At 39.5% G+C, this 17,129-nt stretch overlaps 1 protein-coding gene across 2 annotated transcripts; it reads left to right on the top strand.

Moving 5' to 3' along the window:
• The first annotated feature begins 303 nt into the window (after positions 1-303).
• Positions 304-12,355, top strand: chmp1a (charged multivesicular body protein 1A). Of its 2 annotated transcripts, none has more exons than XM_020516337.2 (7): positions 304-489; positions 4,733-4,752; positions 5,657-5,734; positions 6,153-6,299; positions 6,966-7,094; positions 7,309-7,502; positions 9,824-12,300. In XM_020516337.2, exons 1-7 carry the CDS (start codon positions 483-485, stop codon positions 9,843-9,845), a joined length of 597 nt encoding a protein of 198 aa, XP_020371926.1. In that variant the 5' UTR covers positions 304-482; the 3' UTR covers positions 9,846-12,300. The 2 variants fall into 2 exon arrangements, with proteins under 2 accessions (XP_020371926.1, XP_020371917.1); XM_020516328.2 differs by having other exon boundaries at positions 377-485; positions 9,824-12,355.
• Positions 12,356-17,129: the final 4,774 nt, after the last annotated feature.

The raw sequence follows: 17,129 nt of genomic DNA, 5'->3' as shown, positions 1-17,129 counted from the left end.
TTGCTTGCACAAAATTCTCAGCAACACAATGGACGTAAATAAGCAACTTACAGAGGAAAGTGCAGATTTCCACAAGTTGCTTAAAAAAAAATCACATCAATGGTCAAAAGTAAAAATTGTGCATGGAAGAATTTAAAATTAAACCACAGTACAATTTTTAAAAAAATTAACTTGGTGCCCACTGAAGACTAACTCTTGTACTTTACCCTTCCGACGTTTCCTGTGGCTGCTTGAGATACCCATAACGACCAGAACAAACAAAAGCCTAATGTACTGCTGTGAACCTAGAGAGTGCCCCACCACCGACCTGCAGCATTGTCAGAGGAGCCTTTGCGGCGCTGGCGTCACCGTCGCGTCACGTGACAGGCGCGGGACGGCGTGGCCCTGACATCACGGGGAAACCTCACGAGAGTTGGGAGCGTGGGTTGGGGCCTAGCCTGCAGGAAGAAGGAAGCAGCCGCCGTCGCTCAGGGAGACCATGGATGGTAGGTTCGTTCAAACTCGACAGCTCCTTGCACTGAGGACACGGCGCCGCGCCCAGCAGTATTGTTCACTCGTTCTATTCTCTCCCGGTTTCGTTTAGCTGGAATTGTCAGGCTTCAGTTTTAACCTGGAAATAGATCCAACAGCGTTAGCCATAGTGGGAAGTAAATGGGGAGAAGGAATGAGTGTGGGGTGTAAATGAGAGGAGAGGAGTAAATCAGGGGTATTTGGGGTGGGGAAGTAAGAGGGTAGTGAGAGGGGGGGATTGGTAAATATGGGGGCAAGTAAATAAAGGGGGTTAAGGGGAGAGAGTGGATGGGGTGTGGGTGATTAGCTGGCAGTGAAGAAGAACAGGGGACCCTCATCTGTCCCTGTGCACCAGGTACATGTAGAAGTGAAGAGGTCACCCCTGATGAGGGCGCTAAGTGGAGGTGTTTGATACATACTAGCAGAGGGGTATAGCTTAAAGAGATTCAAGTGAAAAGGAATAGCTCGCATTTGTAAAATTGCTTTTGTTTCCTGTCTGTTTCACAGCCAATGAGTTGCATTTGAAGTGTAGACAATGTTGTCCGGTTAATTTGCGAAGAGGGAATCATAAGCAGAAATAAATTGGGTGAACAGATCATCTTGTGTTTGATGTAATGATTGAAGGTTAAGTGTTAGACAAGACAGACCCTTTGTTTAGTTGATGTTGAAGGTTGCTATGGGATCTATGTTTTTCTAAATATTCTAAATCATGAGGGGACTGGACAGAGAAAAACTTGCCATTGGTGAGATGGTTGAGAACCAGGTGTTCGCTTTCTTTGCGAATGTCAACAGCAGGAAAAGCTGTTTTCTGCAATGAATAGTTAAGATCTGGTTGGGCATGTACTGCCTGTGAAGGATGGATGCATGTTCAATTATGGCTTTCTGAAAAGAATAGAATAATTAACTCAAGATAAATTTGCAAGGCGGTGGGGGAAAAAGAAGGACAGTGGCACAAAGTGAACTTCTGCACAGACCCAGCACAAATGTAATGGGCAAAGTGGCCTGCTTCTGTGCAGTAAACATTCGATGACCTTGGTAGGTTCTCATCTTAATGCCTCATTGGAAAGGCAAAACTATCTCAGTACTGCACTGCAGTGTCAGCCTCCATTAAATGCTTGATGATTTTGTGTGGGAGTAGCTAACCCATGCCTTTCTGACTGAGGACAGCATGCGAGCCATTGAGCCAAGGCTGACTGTAAAAGACAGCAACTCGCATTCATTTAGTTCTTTCAACTAAGAGAATGCCAAGGCGCTACACAGGGATAATGGAAGAATGAACAATGAGCCAAAGAATATGGTATTGTGAAAGGTGACCAAAAATTGGTTGAAGTTATTTTAAGAGGGATCTTAAAGCTGGAAAACAGAGGGATTTAGGAAGAGAATCCTAAAATGGGGAATTCAAATGTTGTGAAGTGTGGCCATCAAAAATGGAAAGAAAGAAATGGGACATCCATAAGAGGCTAGAGTGTAAAGAGGGTGTTTCCAGAAAGGATTTTGTCAGTGAGAGAAATATATTGATAGGAAGGAGTGAGCCCATGAAGAAATTTAAAAACAAGGATAAAAATATGAAATCTGACCTGTTGGAAAACTGATGTAGATCAGAGAGGATAAGGTTGATGCTTCAGCTGCAGGATGGGATATAGGCAGTAGAACATTGAACAACTCATTTATTATGGGTGGAGTTCTGTCAAGAACAGATTTGGAATATGGAGTGTGCAGGTGACAAAAGTACAAGTAAGGGTTTCAATTCCACATGGACCTAGGTATTGGGAAAATGGGTGACCTAGGATTGGAAATGAATGATTTTTGTGATAAAAAGAATGTGAAGTTGTACCTGTTTAAGGTTAAATGAAATGCACGTTGGCAACCTAATAGGATTGGTATAATTAGTCTGCTATCGCTCATTTTCTATATTTAATTCTCATTCTTTAATGAATCTCTTGACGAAATTGTACTTGCAACATCATTTAACAGGATTAAATAGGTGTAATTCCTTCAGATAGCAACCTAGAGATTGTGAAATTCTATTGTCCATAAGTGAACAATTCCAACCTGGAGATTTGGAGGGCATTGTCATAAAGATCAGATTTTTAAATTCATTCATGGAATGAGGATATTGCTGGCTCGGCCAGCATTTTTTTATTGCCTATTGCAGTGGGCAGTTAAGAGTCAACCACATTGCTGAGATTTTGAGTCACACATAGACCAGGTAAGGGTGGCAGATTCCTTCCCTTTTGGACATTAGTGAATCAGATGGATTTTTCTTGATAATCGACAATGGTTTCATGCTCATCATTAGACTCATAATTCCAGATTTTTAATGAATTCAAAGTCAACGGCTGGAATTGAACTCAGGTCTCTGGATTAATAGTCCAGCAATAATACCACTAGGTCATTGCCTACCCCTGAATAGCAAAACATTAGAGTGTAGTTGGATGAGAGAAGCTGAACTGCATTCAGTTGAACAATATAATTAACATATAATTTTTAGGGTTAGAGATCTTTCTGTGGTCTTAAGAGGGCCACAGCTTTGCTGTACCTTTGTTGGGCTAGGCTCATCTAGCTTTGCCTGAAAACTAATTTAACTAGTGATTTAAAAATTTAACGAGTGATTTCTGAATCTTTAACACGTGTTGTAGCGGTTCAAGACAGCAGCTCATCACTGCCTTGTCAGTGGTAAATAGGGACAGACGATAAACATTGGCCACAAGAGAATTTTTTAAAAATCACATGTTCTGATTGAGTTCATGGGCCTGGCACCATAGAATGACTTAATTGAATTCAACCTGGTCGATAAGAAAATTCTTGTGTGTAGCATTTTTTAAACTAATGCTAACTTTTCTGGGTTTGGATTCCCCACTTGACAAGTTAGACACTTCCTGGTTTCAGTCTGAAGCTACACCCTGTAAAATGAGGTGATCAACATATGACATCACTTCAGGTTGTTAGAATGCTTGGGAAGATCTACAGTATAACATTTGTTACTACAATAGTGCCTTTTTATGAATTTTTATGCTGCTTACAAGAAAATTTACTACATTGTCTACAAGACTGTATCCAAATTGATTTTCTATTTGTATCCAGTGCAAGTAGATTCAAAATACTTTGTCTCACTTTAAAATAACAATTGGAGGTAAAGAAATGTATATCAAGATTTAATAGAGAGAAATTTCAGCACACTGGGTGTTTTGAATTAATCAGCCTAAGCACTGAGGTTAGGTGTACAGAAAGCTGAGTCTGGGTATCTCTGATTTCCTGTTTAGATAATGCGCTTATCTTTGAAAATATGAGTTGTACTTAAATCTTTTAAAAAGACGGCCATGAAACTCTAGTGTAGACAATGTGATGCCATTAGATTGAAGCTGGAAATCATGTTTGCATCCCATTATAGGTAGTTAATGTATGGAGTCATGTTGATCTGCAGTGTGATTGATGATCCAAAGTGACTTGTGAAAACGTGAACGTGGACCTTGAGTAGGCCACTTGGCAGACCAGGGGGCTGTAGGGCCATTCAATAAGGACATGGCTGATCTGATTTTAATCTCAACTGTGTTCCTGCATTTCCCAGATAAACTTTCATCATCTTGGTAATCAAGAATCTATCTACCTTTTGTCATAAAAATATTTAGAGGTTCAGCATCTACTGCCTTTTGAGGAAGGGAATTCCAAAAACTCTGAACCCTCGGAGAAAAAAATGTTTCTTTTATCTCCATTTTAAATGGGTGACTCCTTAATTTTAAACTATGACCTTAATTCTAGATTCTCCCAAAGGGAAACATCCTTTCACATCCATCTGGTCAAGTCCCCTCAGAATCAGCAGAAAAAAAATTGCAATTTTTGAACTATCTGTTCCAGTCATCAACATATCAATACACTGATGATGCTATGTGGAATTGGCCTTACATATTTCTTCTGTTGCTTTCCTCGTTTTCTTTTCACTTGACATTTGAAATTGGGCAACATTTGTGAGGCTGTACGTGTAGCCAGTTCACAACTTCATGTTGTGGGATTTGAACACACAGCTTCAGTGTTGCTGCTGGATTAATAACTATTAGTTTATAATAATGTCCTGAGGTTGGAAAAGGATGCTGTACATGAAAACAGATGCCTTCTTGATAAATCAACTTGTACAAGTGAGATGTACATGTTTGACACTTGATAACAAATAAATGTCAATAATGCTGATTTGTGTTTAATTGTCTCTTTTTGTTTGTTGTTACAGATACTTTGTTTCAGTTACGGGTAAGGACCAAAAATCTAATTTGTTTTTCCTGTTTTAAAAATTTACTCGGATGTTAATTTACAAATTTCACATTGCCTATGATGCGATTGCAGTACAGTAATGTGGTAGGATTTCTCATTGAAACCTATATACAAACTATACATGCACACAGCCTATTTACAGCAAAAGGATCAATCAATTTATTGTGCTCTCTCATCTCTCCTCTATGGCCCACCACCTGTGGAGTTTCTTATGTCGTGTGTTCTCCGCCCTTCCCTTCCCCACCACCAATACCATGACTGTCACCCCAGGGTAAAAAATACAACATGCTCACAGACTTAGAAATTCAAAGAATTGATTTCTAGTCTTTCTAAGTTAGCTGATATTAACCAGAAAAGCCAGTGGACAGCCCCATTTGTCGATAATTGGAAAGCAAAGGGCAGGACTTCCCCTTTAGCTCATTATCCAGCAATTCTTATCCTCTACTAAAAACCAAAAATGCTGGAGAAACTCATTAGGTCTGGCAGCATCTGTGGAGAGAGAAACAGTTATGTTTTGAGCCCAATGTGACTCCTTCTCAGAGTTCCAAAGCAGATGCTGCCAGATTAACTGAGTTTCTCCATTGGTTGGTTTTGATCTCCAGCATCTGCAGTGCTTTGCTTTGATTTGATTATCCTTTCTCTTCTACTTGCCACTAGAACTAGGTTTGTGGTTTTAAATTGCCGTGGGTCGTCTCTGATGCTATCTGTCTGTTGACATTCATTGTTCAGGATCACACGAGAAAAATCACCTCTAGAATAATTTACCAAGGGAACATGTCCAAAACATGGGGCAGGGAAGACTGTATACCAGAAGAATTAATTTGCTGTTTTTTTGATACATATTACATCAAGGTGTTTTATCATTCTTTTGAATCTCTTACAGTTTACATCAAAACAGCTGGAGAGATTGGCTAAGAAGGCAGAAAAGGATTCCAAAGCTGAGCACACTAAAGTGAAGAAGGTTAGTGCTTGCTTTGCATATTTTTAGTTGATGATTTCCTAAATATAATTACTTATTACAGTACATGTTCCTGTAATTTTGATCTCATACCAGAATGAGTAAACTTGATAGGCTAGATGGTATTTTCATTGGTTTTGTTGCTTGGTGATTAGGTCCCATCTGTAACTGTTGGAAGTAAGGCTGAGCTGTCAAAAGTACTGACTTTTATGATTCACAACTATTCAAATAATTGTCACCTATTGAAGTGTTACTGTCACTTGTAGGCTACTTAATCGTGTCACCCACCCACCCAATTTATTTTTGCTTTTATCCATAATTGTGTTCAGAATTTTTACATATATGCTTCCAGTCTTAAGTGGCAAAGTGAGAAGGAGGATTATGAGAACGATAACCACTTTCTTTTCTTTTCCACCCCAAGGCTCTTCAACAAAAAAACATTGAAGGAGCAAAGATCTATGCCGAAAATGCAATCAGAAAGAAAAATGAAGGACTGAACTGGTTGCGAACAGCTTCCCGGGTAGATGCTGTAGCATCGAAGGTGCAGACAGCAGTTACGATGAAAGGGGTATGAAATAACTGCTGGCACTGGTTTTCTCGAAGAACTTCATTCCTGTACTCCATGTACTGGATTTGATACAAATTGTTGAGAATGTTCTGCAGATGCACAAATAAGGCTGATGGGACCTGGTATGCACAGGATAGTTGCCCATCTTTCTCGTCTCTTTGTCCCTCTGTTATGTAAATCTTTCAGTCAAGGGAATTGTTCTTGGATTGACTGACAAGATGAAATTGTCCTTTTTGTTTTAGTAAGCCTTATTTCACAATGCAAGGGCTACTAGGTGAATAATCCCAATTTTAAGAAGCAGAAGTGGCATGATAATACATGTTAGAATGTTGGTGAAGCAAAAGGTAAAGAGAAAGCACAAGATCCTTAAGGTAGTTATTGAGGTGGATAAACTGTGAACAGTGATGTGCACTTTTATAAGTTGCAGTACTATTATTGTGCTGTCTCGGTATGTATCACAGAATCTACATACTCTGTGATAAGAGGGTATAATGGAATCATATTTAATTGTGTAAAAATTAAAACCAATGATGTGCACTTAGGCTAAGTAGATAGAATGTATCCTGGGATGTATACAACATGGTGCGGACTTAATTAATAATCAAGACCAAGGTGGATCAATCTTTTGACAGATGTCAGACTTTGATTTTTTACTGATATCTCTAGGTTACAAAGAATATGGCACGTGTAACACAAGGATTGGATAAGGCACTGAAATCCATGGATTTGCAAAAGATTTCTGCTGTAATGGACAAATTTGAGCAACAGGTTCAGAACCTTGATGTCCACACTTCAGTAAGTACTTTTTCCATGGTTGAAGACAGCTGAAATTTGTGTGCATCTTTTTGGATCCTTTATTCTTCTTTTAAATGTTTTAGTTCATTGTACATAGATATTTGGAATCATTTTTATTGTTTCCCTTGTATTTTCTGCCTGTCTGTATTGTTAAGTGCAAGTTGTTACTTAATTTATTACTACCTGTTACTAAGTGGCACATTTGTACTTACAGGTGATGGAGGACTCGATGAGTTCTGCAATGACACTGACCACTCCTCAAGAACAGGTTGATAGTCTCATTATGCAGATTGCAGAGGAGAATGGTCTGGAGGTCATGGACCAACTAAACCAACTTCCAGAAGGTGCAGCATCCCTTGGTGAATCCTCTGTACGTGAACAGGATAAGGAAGACCAGCTTTCAAAAAGGTGGGAGCCGTGGGACACTTTTACATTTTAAACCATTTTAATATAACATTTGTAAATGGATCATAAACTTTAAATCTTACTGTAGTGGATATGAGAGAAGTAATGCAACATATGGGGTGCAATTCAAATGAGTTTCCCTGGCTATTTCCAACAGCACTGTGAAATGTATATAACAGATCTATTAACTTTGGAATTTCCTGCCACAGTTCATTTAGAAGTCTTATGTAAGTCTTTTCTGTGATTGGAATGCTAGTTTAAAGGAGTTTTTCAATGGAATGTGAGTGTAATGTTTGAGTAGGAACAGGGTGGCTTGGCAGTTCCTGGTTTATTAAACTCCTCTGTCAATCATCTTATTAAAGGTGTGCATTAAATTTTTTAAGTTTCCCCATGCCCTTGTCCGTAAAATGATCAGACCTTCCTCCCATCCCTTTCTACCTCCAAGATGGATGCCTCTGTTTTATATCCTCTCCATCCCAATTCCCTGGTCCACCATTTTATTCAAAGGCCTCTTACCTTTTCCTTGTCTACTGTCTACCCACTGTCTGATATATTTATGCTATTACTGTCACAGTCTTCATCTTTTTCTTTTAATGTTCTACGCAAAATCTCCCCTGCTTCCACAGCCATGCCTGAGGCCTGAAAATAGAAGTCTCTTTTTTTAAAGTACAACAAAATTCAAGTCAGTCATTTGATATGCTCTGATATGTTTAGCTTCTTGCAGCTATTCATTAAAGTGTAATTGATTTCAGGTTGATTGGAACTTGAACTCTGGCAGATATATTAGCATGGAGAAACCACCAGTTACCTGGTGTCTGCCAGATGACTGGCACTTATCTGCCAAAGTTGTTCAAGTTTAAACCATCATTTGATGGGTCAAGGCATTGTCCTGAGTTGTGAACTGAACAATGGTTGTCATCTTTTAGTTAAGTTGAAACAGGCACAATGCATATACCTTATTTCTGTCTGCAATACTAGGGTCCTTTGTATTAGTGTATGTAGGTTTTGATATACGCCAGTGCTGACTGACAATCTTTAGTCGTTAATGTAATTTCTAAAATAATTAGGATTATTTAGCAAATACATACAAATTTAGAAGCAAAAGTAAACCACTTAGCCATTTAATAAGATCATTGCTAATCTGAACACTGCACCTTCCCTCCTAGCTTAACTTTTCACTGCCATGCTTATCAAGAATCTATATGCCTATCTGCCTTAAAATTATTCAAAGACCCTGCTTCTCATCATCTATGTCTGAAATGGGCTACCCTCTATTTGTAACCAGTCACCGCTAGCCCTTTTCACATGCACCCCGTCAAGACCCCTCAGGATTTTATGTGTTTCGATCAAGTTGCCACTTTCTTTTCTAAACTTGACCCTATCCTGTCCAATCTTTCCTCCTAATACGGCCCACCCCAGGTATTAGTCTAGTACATCTTCTGTGAACTGCGACCAACACACTTTTGGTCTCCTTATTTAGGGAAGGATGTAACTTTGCAGTACTTCGGATGCGGTGTCACCAGTGCCCTGAATAACTGAAGCATAATCTCTGTAGTCTTGCATTCAGTTCCCCTCACAATAAACAATAGTATTCTGTTGGCTTTCCAAATTACTTGCTGTACCCGCACACTAATCTTTTATGATTCATGCACGAGTATACCCAGATCCCTCTGCATCTTAAAGCACTGCAATCTCCTTACCATTTAAATAATATGTTTTTTTTTGCCAAAATGTATAACACTCATCTTCCCACAATATACTTCATTTGACATAACTTTTCCATTCACGGAAGCTCTCTTATTCCCTTTGTAGTGTCCATATGTCACTTTCACAAATTACCTTCCTTATCTATCTTTTGTCATCTGCAAATTTAACAACTGGACCTTTGGTCCCTTCAGCCAAGTCATTTATAAAAATCTCTGAGACACACCATACGTTACATGTTGCCAACCAGAGCAGGACCCACTTGTGCCTATTTGCTGCTTCCTGTTAGTTAACTGATGTTCAATCCATGTCAGTATGTTACCTTCTCATACAGTGAGGTTTTATTGTCCACAATAACATTTGTGGAATCTTAAGTGTTGTCCAATTGTGAAATTGTATCTACTGTTGAATACATTGTTCTGTACTTTATTTGCTTTGTTAAAATGACCAGTGGCATGGCCGTAATGTACCCAATCCTGTCCCTGTGGGAAAAAATATACAACCAAATTTATTTGTTGTAAGCCTGAGTTCAAACTTTGTAATTTTAAAATGTTTAAACAAAGTGTATATGTAATTTTGTTTTCCTGGTGCTCTCGTGACTTGTCAATGTTCTTTTCCAGGTTGGCTGCTTTGAGGAATTGAAAGTGGAGTTTGCTTCTAATCCCAACTGATGGACTGTGTATGACCCTGCGTCACTTTTGTACAATGTGTATAATGGCCAAAAATGTTTACTTTCATTATACATACATTAGTATGATTAGCTACTTTCACTTTAAGCTCTTATAAAAGCTAGTCTGAATTTAAAAAATATGTATATTAGAGGGTTAACTATAGATTCTCATAGTCATGACTGTTATCACTGAATTTGAAGTAAAACTTTCTGACAAGCCTTTTATGCTTTTATGTTAATATGATGTACACACACACATTAATTTGTAGGCTTGTTTCAGAACCATACTGAAAGACTGCAAACTTGTCTTCATCCTTGATTCTGAGACCATTCTGGTTTGGCTGATCTCGGGGCAATGTGCAGGATCAGTGGCCACCTGAAGTTTTATTAAGTGTTTCAGAGAGTGCTGGAAGGATTTTGCTTTTTCAGAGTATTGATTTGCAGAATTTTGCATGTGCCTAGCTGGACGGGATGCTATATGAGGATGAAATATTCTTCTATCTGTACCTTTTATGAAGTGAACTTGTATCACTTGTATCAGTTGGTGAACTCTTCCTGTAGGCTGCCATTTCCAGTAAGGTGTGCTAACTTCTGTGCAACAAGCAATTAGGTCAAAACAGTAGGAAATGAAATCTGTTTACCTTTTCTACAGTCGAGAATGGAATGATGGCATGCTTCGGCCATACATGATTTTGGTTTACATTATATTGTCATAAACTCCGACAACCAATTGGCTGTCTCCTGTGAGTGGACCTAGAGTCTCTGGTATCATTTATGGGATGGATTTTTTACCTTTGCTCTGCCAACTAAGCAAGAATAACGTTAGAACTGAAACTGTATATGCAACCAAGAAATTGAAACAATCTGGCCTTATTTTAAAAAGTGCCTGTGTTATGTGTGCCCTGTTTTTTTTTCTTTGAAATGATATTAATTTGCAGAAATTAGTTATTCATTATGTGGCTACTCTGAATTCAGTAAGCAGTTGATTATAATTTCAAGTATGCTCACTGGAATACAAGACAATATACAAAATTTATTTGTGTAAACCTTTCAAATTGTATCTTGAACATATGCAGTTCGGACTTATTGGAATTAGATCATTTAGAGTGGGAGAAAGAAGGATAGGACATAAAGTCCTGAATTGTGTCAAACTGTCAATCTGAATGTTCAACATGATAAGAAGCACAGAATCACAATTTTTGTAATTGTGTATTTTGGAATTACCTTCAGAAGTTAAACTTTTTGGAAATGCTCACTGTCATGTGGAAGTTGCACATTATCCGGTTAAAATACTTCACTCCTACATGTAAAATCTTGTCATAAATGCTTAACAATTTGTATAATTTATGGTGTAGCCTTGATTTTAAACTAAAGCCAATTACAGCAGGTGGCCTAAATTTTTATCCAGTTGTGCTTTAACTATTTCAGTAACCTTTAGATTGTAATGTAATTAAATTGAAATGCAACCAAGTTCATTCCAACACAATTTTTGCCTCATTAATGAAAACAGCAACATTAAGTATTAAAATCATCACTCTTTCTGTAATTCAGTGGTCTATCAAATTTTTAAACAAGGACTCTATGCTAATGCAGTGCACTCTATATATTCACAGGTTGTTTGTTGTTTTTTTCTTTGTTTTTAGCCATTTAGATTAAACATCTGTATGATTCCTTATCCATAACAGGCTGCAGTTTTGAAAATTTTAAGTGGTTAAAACAATCAGGTAATTTGTTTTGCATTATCACCAAACCTGTTTAATAGCACGTTAATATCTCAAAATAGTGACACTAAAGTTGCTGCTCAAGTGCTAAAAGGTTCCCCCACAGCTTAATTTAGCAGACAATTAAAGCCTTTAAATTACTTATTTTCTTACAACCTTCTTGCAGTGGTGCCTGAATGCTAGTATAAACTAGAATGTTCACAGATCATGAAGCTTAGAGCTGCATGCTGAAAAATATAGTGAGCTAGACTACCTAACTATGAAAGTTGTTTTAAAAGTACTCAGCCAAGATTCATGAAATAAAAATAAATACGGAAGACTCTCAGCAGTTCAGGCAGCATCAATGGAGAATTAGAGCTAACGAGGTTGGTGACCTAAAATGTTAATACTTTTCCTTTATAGATTGCCTGTTGGTATTTCTAGCATTTTCTGTTTTTACTTCAGTTTTCAACATATGCAATATTTTGCTTGTGTATGCTTTAATTCATTCTTGTATTTTAAGTACGTAATAGTAATGACAATGTTTGCTGTTTAGATTCTTTGAAACACTTGAGTAGGTGCCTGGTAATTTTTTATATTCTTTTTGAAATAAATATTTTCTGTTGCTATACTGTGTGATTGATTTTAATGTTTGTTTTAGTTGGGCTGTGACTTTTGTATGGGTAATTTGATTATTTATATGCAGATTAATGTTGAAGTTATTTTCAGATTTAGTTTTAATGTGATTATATTTTGAAATAAAGAATTTAAATTATCTCCAATTTCCTGTTGTCTATTAGAAGGAATAGAGATTGCTACACAAAATTAGAGCACATGGTGCAGGAGGTAACATAATACCATGGATAGAGTATTGGTTCATGAACAGGGAGCAGAGATTAAAGATGGATGGGTCATTTTTGGTTTGGGAAACTATAACTAATGGAATGCCACAAGTATCAGTGTTGTGGCATCAGGTATTTACTATCTGTATTAGTGATTTGGATGAAGAGTCAAGCATGGTAACTTGACACCAAGATGGGGATGTAAGAGTCTACAAAAGGGCAAAGATGGGCTAAGTGATTGGGCAAAAAGTTGGCAGATGGCATTATTATGTGGGAAAGTGTGAACTTGTCCACTTTAGCAGGAAGAATATTAAAGCAGCATACTGTTTTTAAATATGAGATTACTCTGTACAAAGGGACCAGAGTCAGAAAGGTTAGTATGTCAAGTATTTAGGAATGAAATATAAAAGCAGAGAATCTTTGTACGAAGCACTGGTGAAGTCACATCTGGATTGTCTACAATTTCTTATTTGAGAAAAGGATGTAAATGTTTTAGTTCAGAATGTTCACTGAACTCATTCTGTACATGAAGGGCTTTTGTTACAAAGAAGAATTGAGGAGCTTATTTCCCATGTTTTTTTTTGGTTTGCAATGCATTTTGTTGATCTCTCCACCTCTACCCTTCCCAATTTCCAACTGGTTCAGAATTCTGATTCATAGCGAGTTTAGGGGCAAAGGGTAGAAAAGTGGAGTTGAGACTAAGATCTGCCATTCTATAATTGAAGGCCCAAAAGACCAATGGTTTACTCCTGCTAATTTAGTAGTATCCTGCCACTAGGTGGTGCACATGTAGCATTCCTGGATAACTTCAATTAATTTTGACAATGACAGTCTCTGTCCAAGCATCAACCCAAGATACTGGATTAAAAGAGCCGTTTGAGTACAGCCAGAGCTTGAAATTTGGCTGAGTGTTATTTGGCCAAGTTCTGCTTTACCATTCACAATATCACTCATGATTATATTTTATAAATCTACACTTCATGTATTTGTTTAGTGTCTCATGATGGTGACTCAGATTTTATTTCTGTGTGCTTGAAGGATCTACTGGGTTACAATGTAGGATAAGCATTCTTCTTATCTGTTTTAACAGGCTGTCACCAAAAGGTTGGAGATATCAAGGTGTCCAAAAGTTTACCAAAAGAAATAGGTTAAACAGGAGTGGGATGAATTAGGTATTCACATTAAAATGCTAATTGCAGGAATTTCTTGCATCCTATAAGATGAAATATAAAGAATTACACTTTTGGCATGTCAAGCAAAGGAAAAGTCTTATTTTAATTTCCCATGTTACATTTAACACTGATTTTGTGGGATTTAGTTTGACCAACATTTGATCCCTATCTGTAATTGCCCAAGCAGATAGTGGTGAGATGCCTTCTTGTACTGTAATCTTGTGTTTTTTATTCTCTTGTTGATGTGGGCATTGTCAGCTGGAGCAGCACTTATTGCCCATATCTAGTTATCCTTGAAAAGGTGGTAGTGAGCTGCTACCTTTAAACTGTTGCAGTCCACTTACTGTAGGTAGAGACACAATGCCCGTAGGGAGGGAATTCCATGATTTTCACCCTGTGACAGTGAAGGAAGGTGCTGCTTGATAGCACTGGTGATGACACCTTCCGTCACCTTACCTTTGATTGTGAATAAACTGACAGGAGGGTAATTGGTTGAATTTATCATTTTTTTTTGTGCACAGGACTAACCTGGGCAAATTTCTGCATTTTTGGGTGGATGCCAGTGTTGTAGCTGTACTGGAACAACTTGGCAAGTTTTGGAGCACAAGTCTTCAGTTCTATTGTCAGAATGTAGTCAGGCCAATAGCCTTTGTAGTATCCAGTGCCTCCTTTTCTTGATACCATGTGGAGTGAACCAATTAGCTGAAGACTGGAGGAGTCCAAGATGACTCATGCACATCCAGCACTTTTGGCTGAAGATTGTTGCAAATGCTTCAGCCTTATCTTTTACACTGTTGTGCTGGGCTCTTCCATCATTGAGGATGAGGATATTTGTAGAGCTGCCTCCTGTGAGTTATTAAATTGTCCACCACCATTCATGGCTGGGTGTTTCAGGTTTGTAGACCTTGGATCTAATCCTTTGGTTGTGAAATCGTTTGACTCTGCCTAATTGCTGGCTGCTTACACTGTTTAACACACATAAGCCAGTTTGGTAGCTTCGTCAGTTGTGATTATAAGTACACCCACAAGGCTGTGAGGAAGGAGGTTTTCAGGATTTTGACCCAGTGACAGTGAAGGAACAGTAATTATAGTTCCAAGTCAGAAAGGTGTGTAGATTGAGGGGAACTTGCAGATGTCAGTCTTCCGATGTGCCTGCTACCCATGTCCAAGATAGTAGTGGTAACGAGTTTGTAAGGTGCTGTTGATCTTGTAGCTAATATACAATGCTGCCACTGTGCACTGTTGGTGAAGTGAATGAATGTTTGAGACAGTGATGTAGAGATATTAAGTGGATTGCTTTGAGATAGTAAAAACTGAGAGAACTGCAGATGCTGTAAATCACAAACAAAAATAGAGACTGCTGGAAAAGCTGAGCAGGCCTGGCAGCATCTGTGAGCAGAAATCAGAGTTAACGTTTTGGGTCTGATGACCCTTCCTCAGAACTGATGGAAGCTAGGAAAATGTTGGTTTATATGCAGAAGAGGGGGGGGGGGGGGGGTCAGGAGTAAACGATAGGTGGGGATAGAGCCCAAAGAGAGAGAGGAACAGTTGGACAAAGGATTGGATAATGATCTGGCTAGGAGGGTGAATAGCTATTAATGGGAACAAAAATAGAAATTACTGGAAAAGCTCAGCAAGTCTGGCAGCATCTCTGAAGAAAATCAGAGTTAACGTTTCAGGTCTGGTAACCATTCCCTTGAACACTCAATGGGGCTGTTGGCAGCGAACAATAGGTAGTGTGTAATGACAGACTGTGATAACAAGGCCTGGTGTGTGGGGTTGGGGGCTAGGACATGGGAGTGTTCAGGCCCTAAAATTATTGAACTCGATACTGAGTCTGGAGGGCTGCAGGGTCCCCAAGTGGAAAATGAGGTGTATTTTCATTGTAGCAAGCCAGAGACACACATGTTGGCCAGGGAATAGGATGGTGTGTTAAAGTGGCAAACAACTGGAAGCTCGGGGTCTTTTTTGCAAGCAGAATATAGATGTTCTACAAAGCAGTCACCCAGTTTACACTCAGTTTCCCCAATGTAGAGGAGACCACATTGTGAGCAGCAAATGCAGTAGACAAGATTGTGTGAAGTGCAGGTAAAGTGCTCCTTCACCTGGAAGGTATGTTTGGCCCCTTAGCTAGGGAGGACGGAGAAGGTAAATGGGCAGGTGTTACATCTTTGGCAGTTGCAGGGGAAGGAGCTGTGGGGTTGAGGGGTGGTGTTGTGGATAAAGGAAGTGTGGACCAGGGTGTCTTGGAGGGAAACAGTCCCTGCAGAAGGGACCTTTTCCTTTCAGGCATTAAGGCATACAAGATGCAACAACTCAGAGATACCCATGGCCCTTTGTTAACTTCCCCTTCCCTTTCCTCTGACTCTATCTCCTCCCTCAACCCCACCTCCTGTCATGTATTCAATATTTCCTAACCTTCTGCTCTCCGATGTAGAACATTCTGTACTCAGCAAAGGTCTCAGCTTTATCCCTCTGCGTCCCCATCTTAATGAATTTTGGGCACGACATGACATCAAACTCTTCTTCAGTAGTCTTTGCCTCTATGCCCATTTCGTTGGACAAGATCGTCCTGCCGTCCCACAGACCCCTTTGCCTAGCACCAACACTCTCCCTTCACCATGAGCCCTCCCACGGGCCTTTTACCTGCACTGAACCTGTTCATCGAGAGCTGTCGACATGACATTGGTCACCTCAATATCTCTGCAACCCCACCACCACACAATCCAACCTATCTCCCTCCAAACTGACTGCACTCCGAGCACTTAGATCCAAGCCTGACTCTGTCATTAAGCCTGCCGATGAGGGTAGCACTGTTGTAGTCTGGTGTACTGACCTCTACGCTGTGGAGGCTGAGTGCCAGCTCTCAGATACCTCCTCCTTCTATCTTCCCCTGGATCATGACCCCGCCATGGAAAATCAGGCCATTGTATCAACTACGGTCACTAAGCTTATTTCATCTGGTGATCTCCCCCCACCTCACGTAATGGCTCCAAGCTGAAAGTTCCCCAACCCTTTGCAGCTCGCTTCTACCTACTTCTGAAACTTCACAAACAGCACTGCCTGGGCAGACCCATTGTTTCTGCCTGCTCCTGTCCCACAGAACTCATCTCTCCCTATCTTGACTCAGTGTTTTCTCCCTAGTCCAGTCCCTGCCCACTTACATCTGCGATTCCTCTGACACTCTATGCCAGTTTTGGAATTTCCAGTTTGCAGGTTCCAGCAGCCTCCTCTTTACCTTGGACATTCATTCCCCTTACACTTCCATTCCCCCATCAGGATAGTTTCAGGATGCTCTGCTTCTTCCTAGAGCAAAGGCCTGAACCGGCCCCATCCACCACCCCCCTTCCTCTGCTTGGCTGAGCTCATCCTCACCTTGAACAACGTTTAACTCCTCTCATTTTCTTCAGGACAGTGGGGTGGCCATGGGTACTCACATGGGCCCCAGTTATGGCTGTCTCTTCGTGGGGTACATGGAACATTCCTTGTTCCAGTCCTATTCCTGCCCCCAGCCACAATTCTTTCTCCGATATATCAATGAC

Source organism: Rhincodon typus, chromosome 15 (assembly GCF_021869965.1).
Source record: "Rhincodon typus isolate 14 chromosome 15, sRhiTyp1.1, whole genome shotgun sequence".
Classification (NCBI taxonomy): Eukaryota; Metazoa; Chordata; class Chondrichthyes; order Orectolobiformes; family Rhincodontidae; genus Rhincodon; species Rhincodon typus.
This window is presented reverse-complemented; position numbering and strand designations above follow the sequence as displayed.

Excerpts from the sequence above, each read along its gene's own strand:
- chmp1a (XM_020516328.2), top strand. Across the intron at positions 4,753-5,656 it reads ATACTTTGTTTCAGTTACGG|TTTACATCAAAACAGCTGGA; the intron begins GTAAGGACCAAA and ends AATCTCTTACAG. Across the intron at positions 6,300-6,965 it reads CAGCAGTTACGATGAAAGGG|GTTACAAAGAATATGGCACG; the intron begins GTATGAAATAAC and ends TGATATCTCTAG.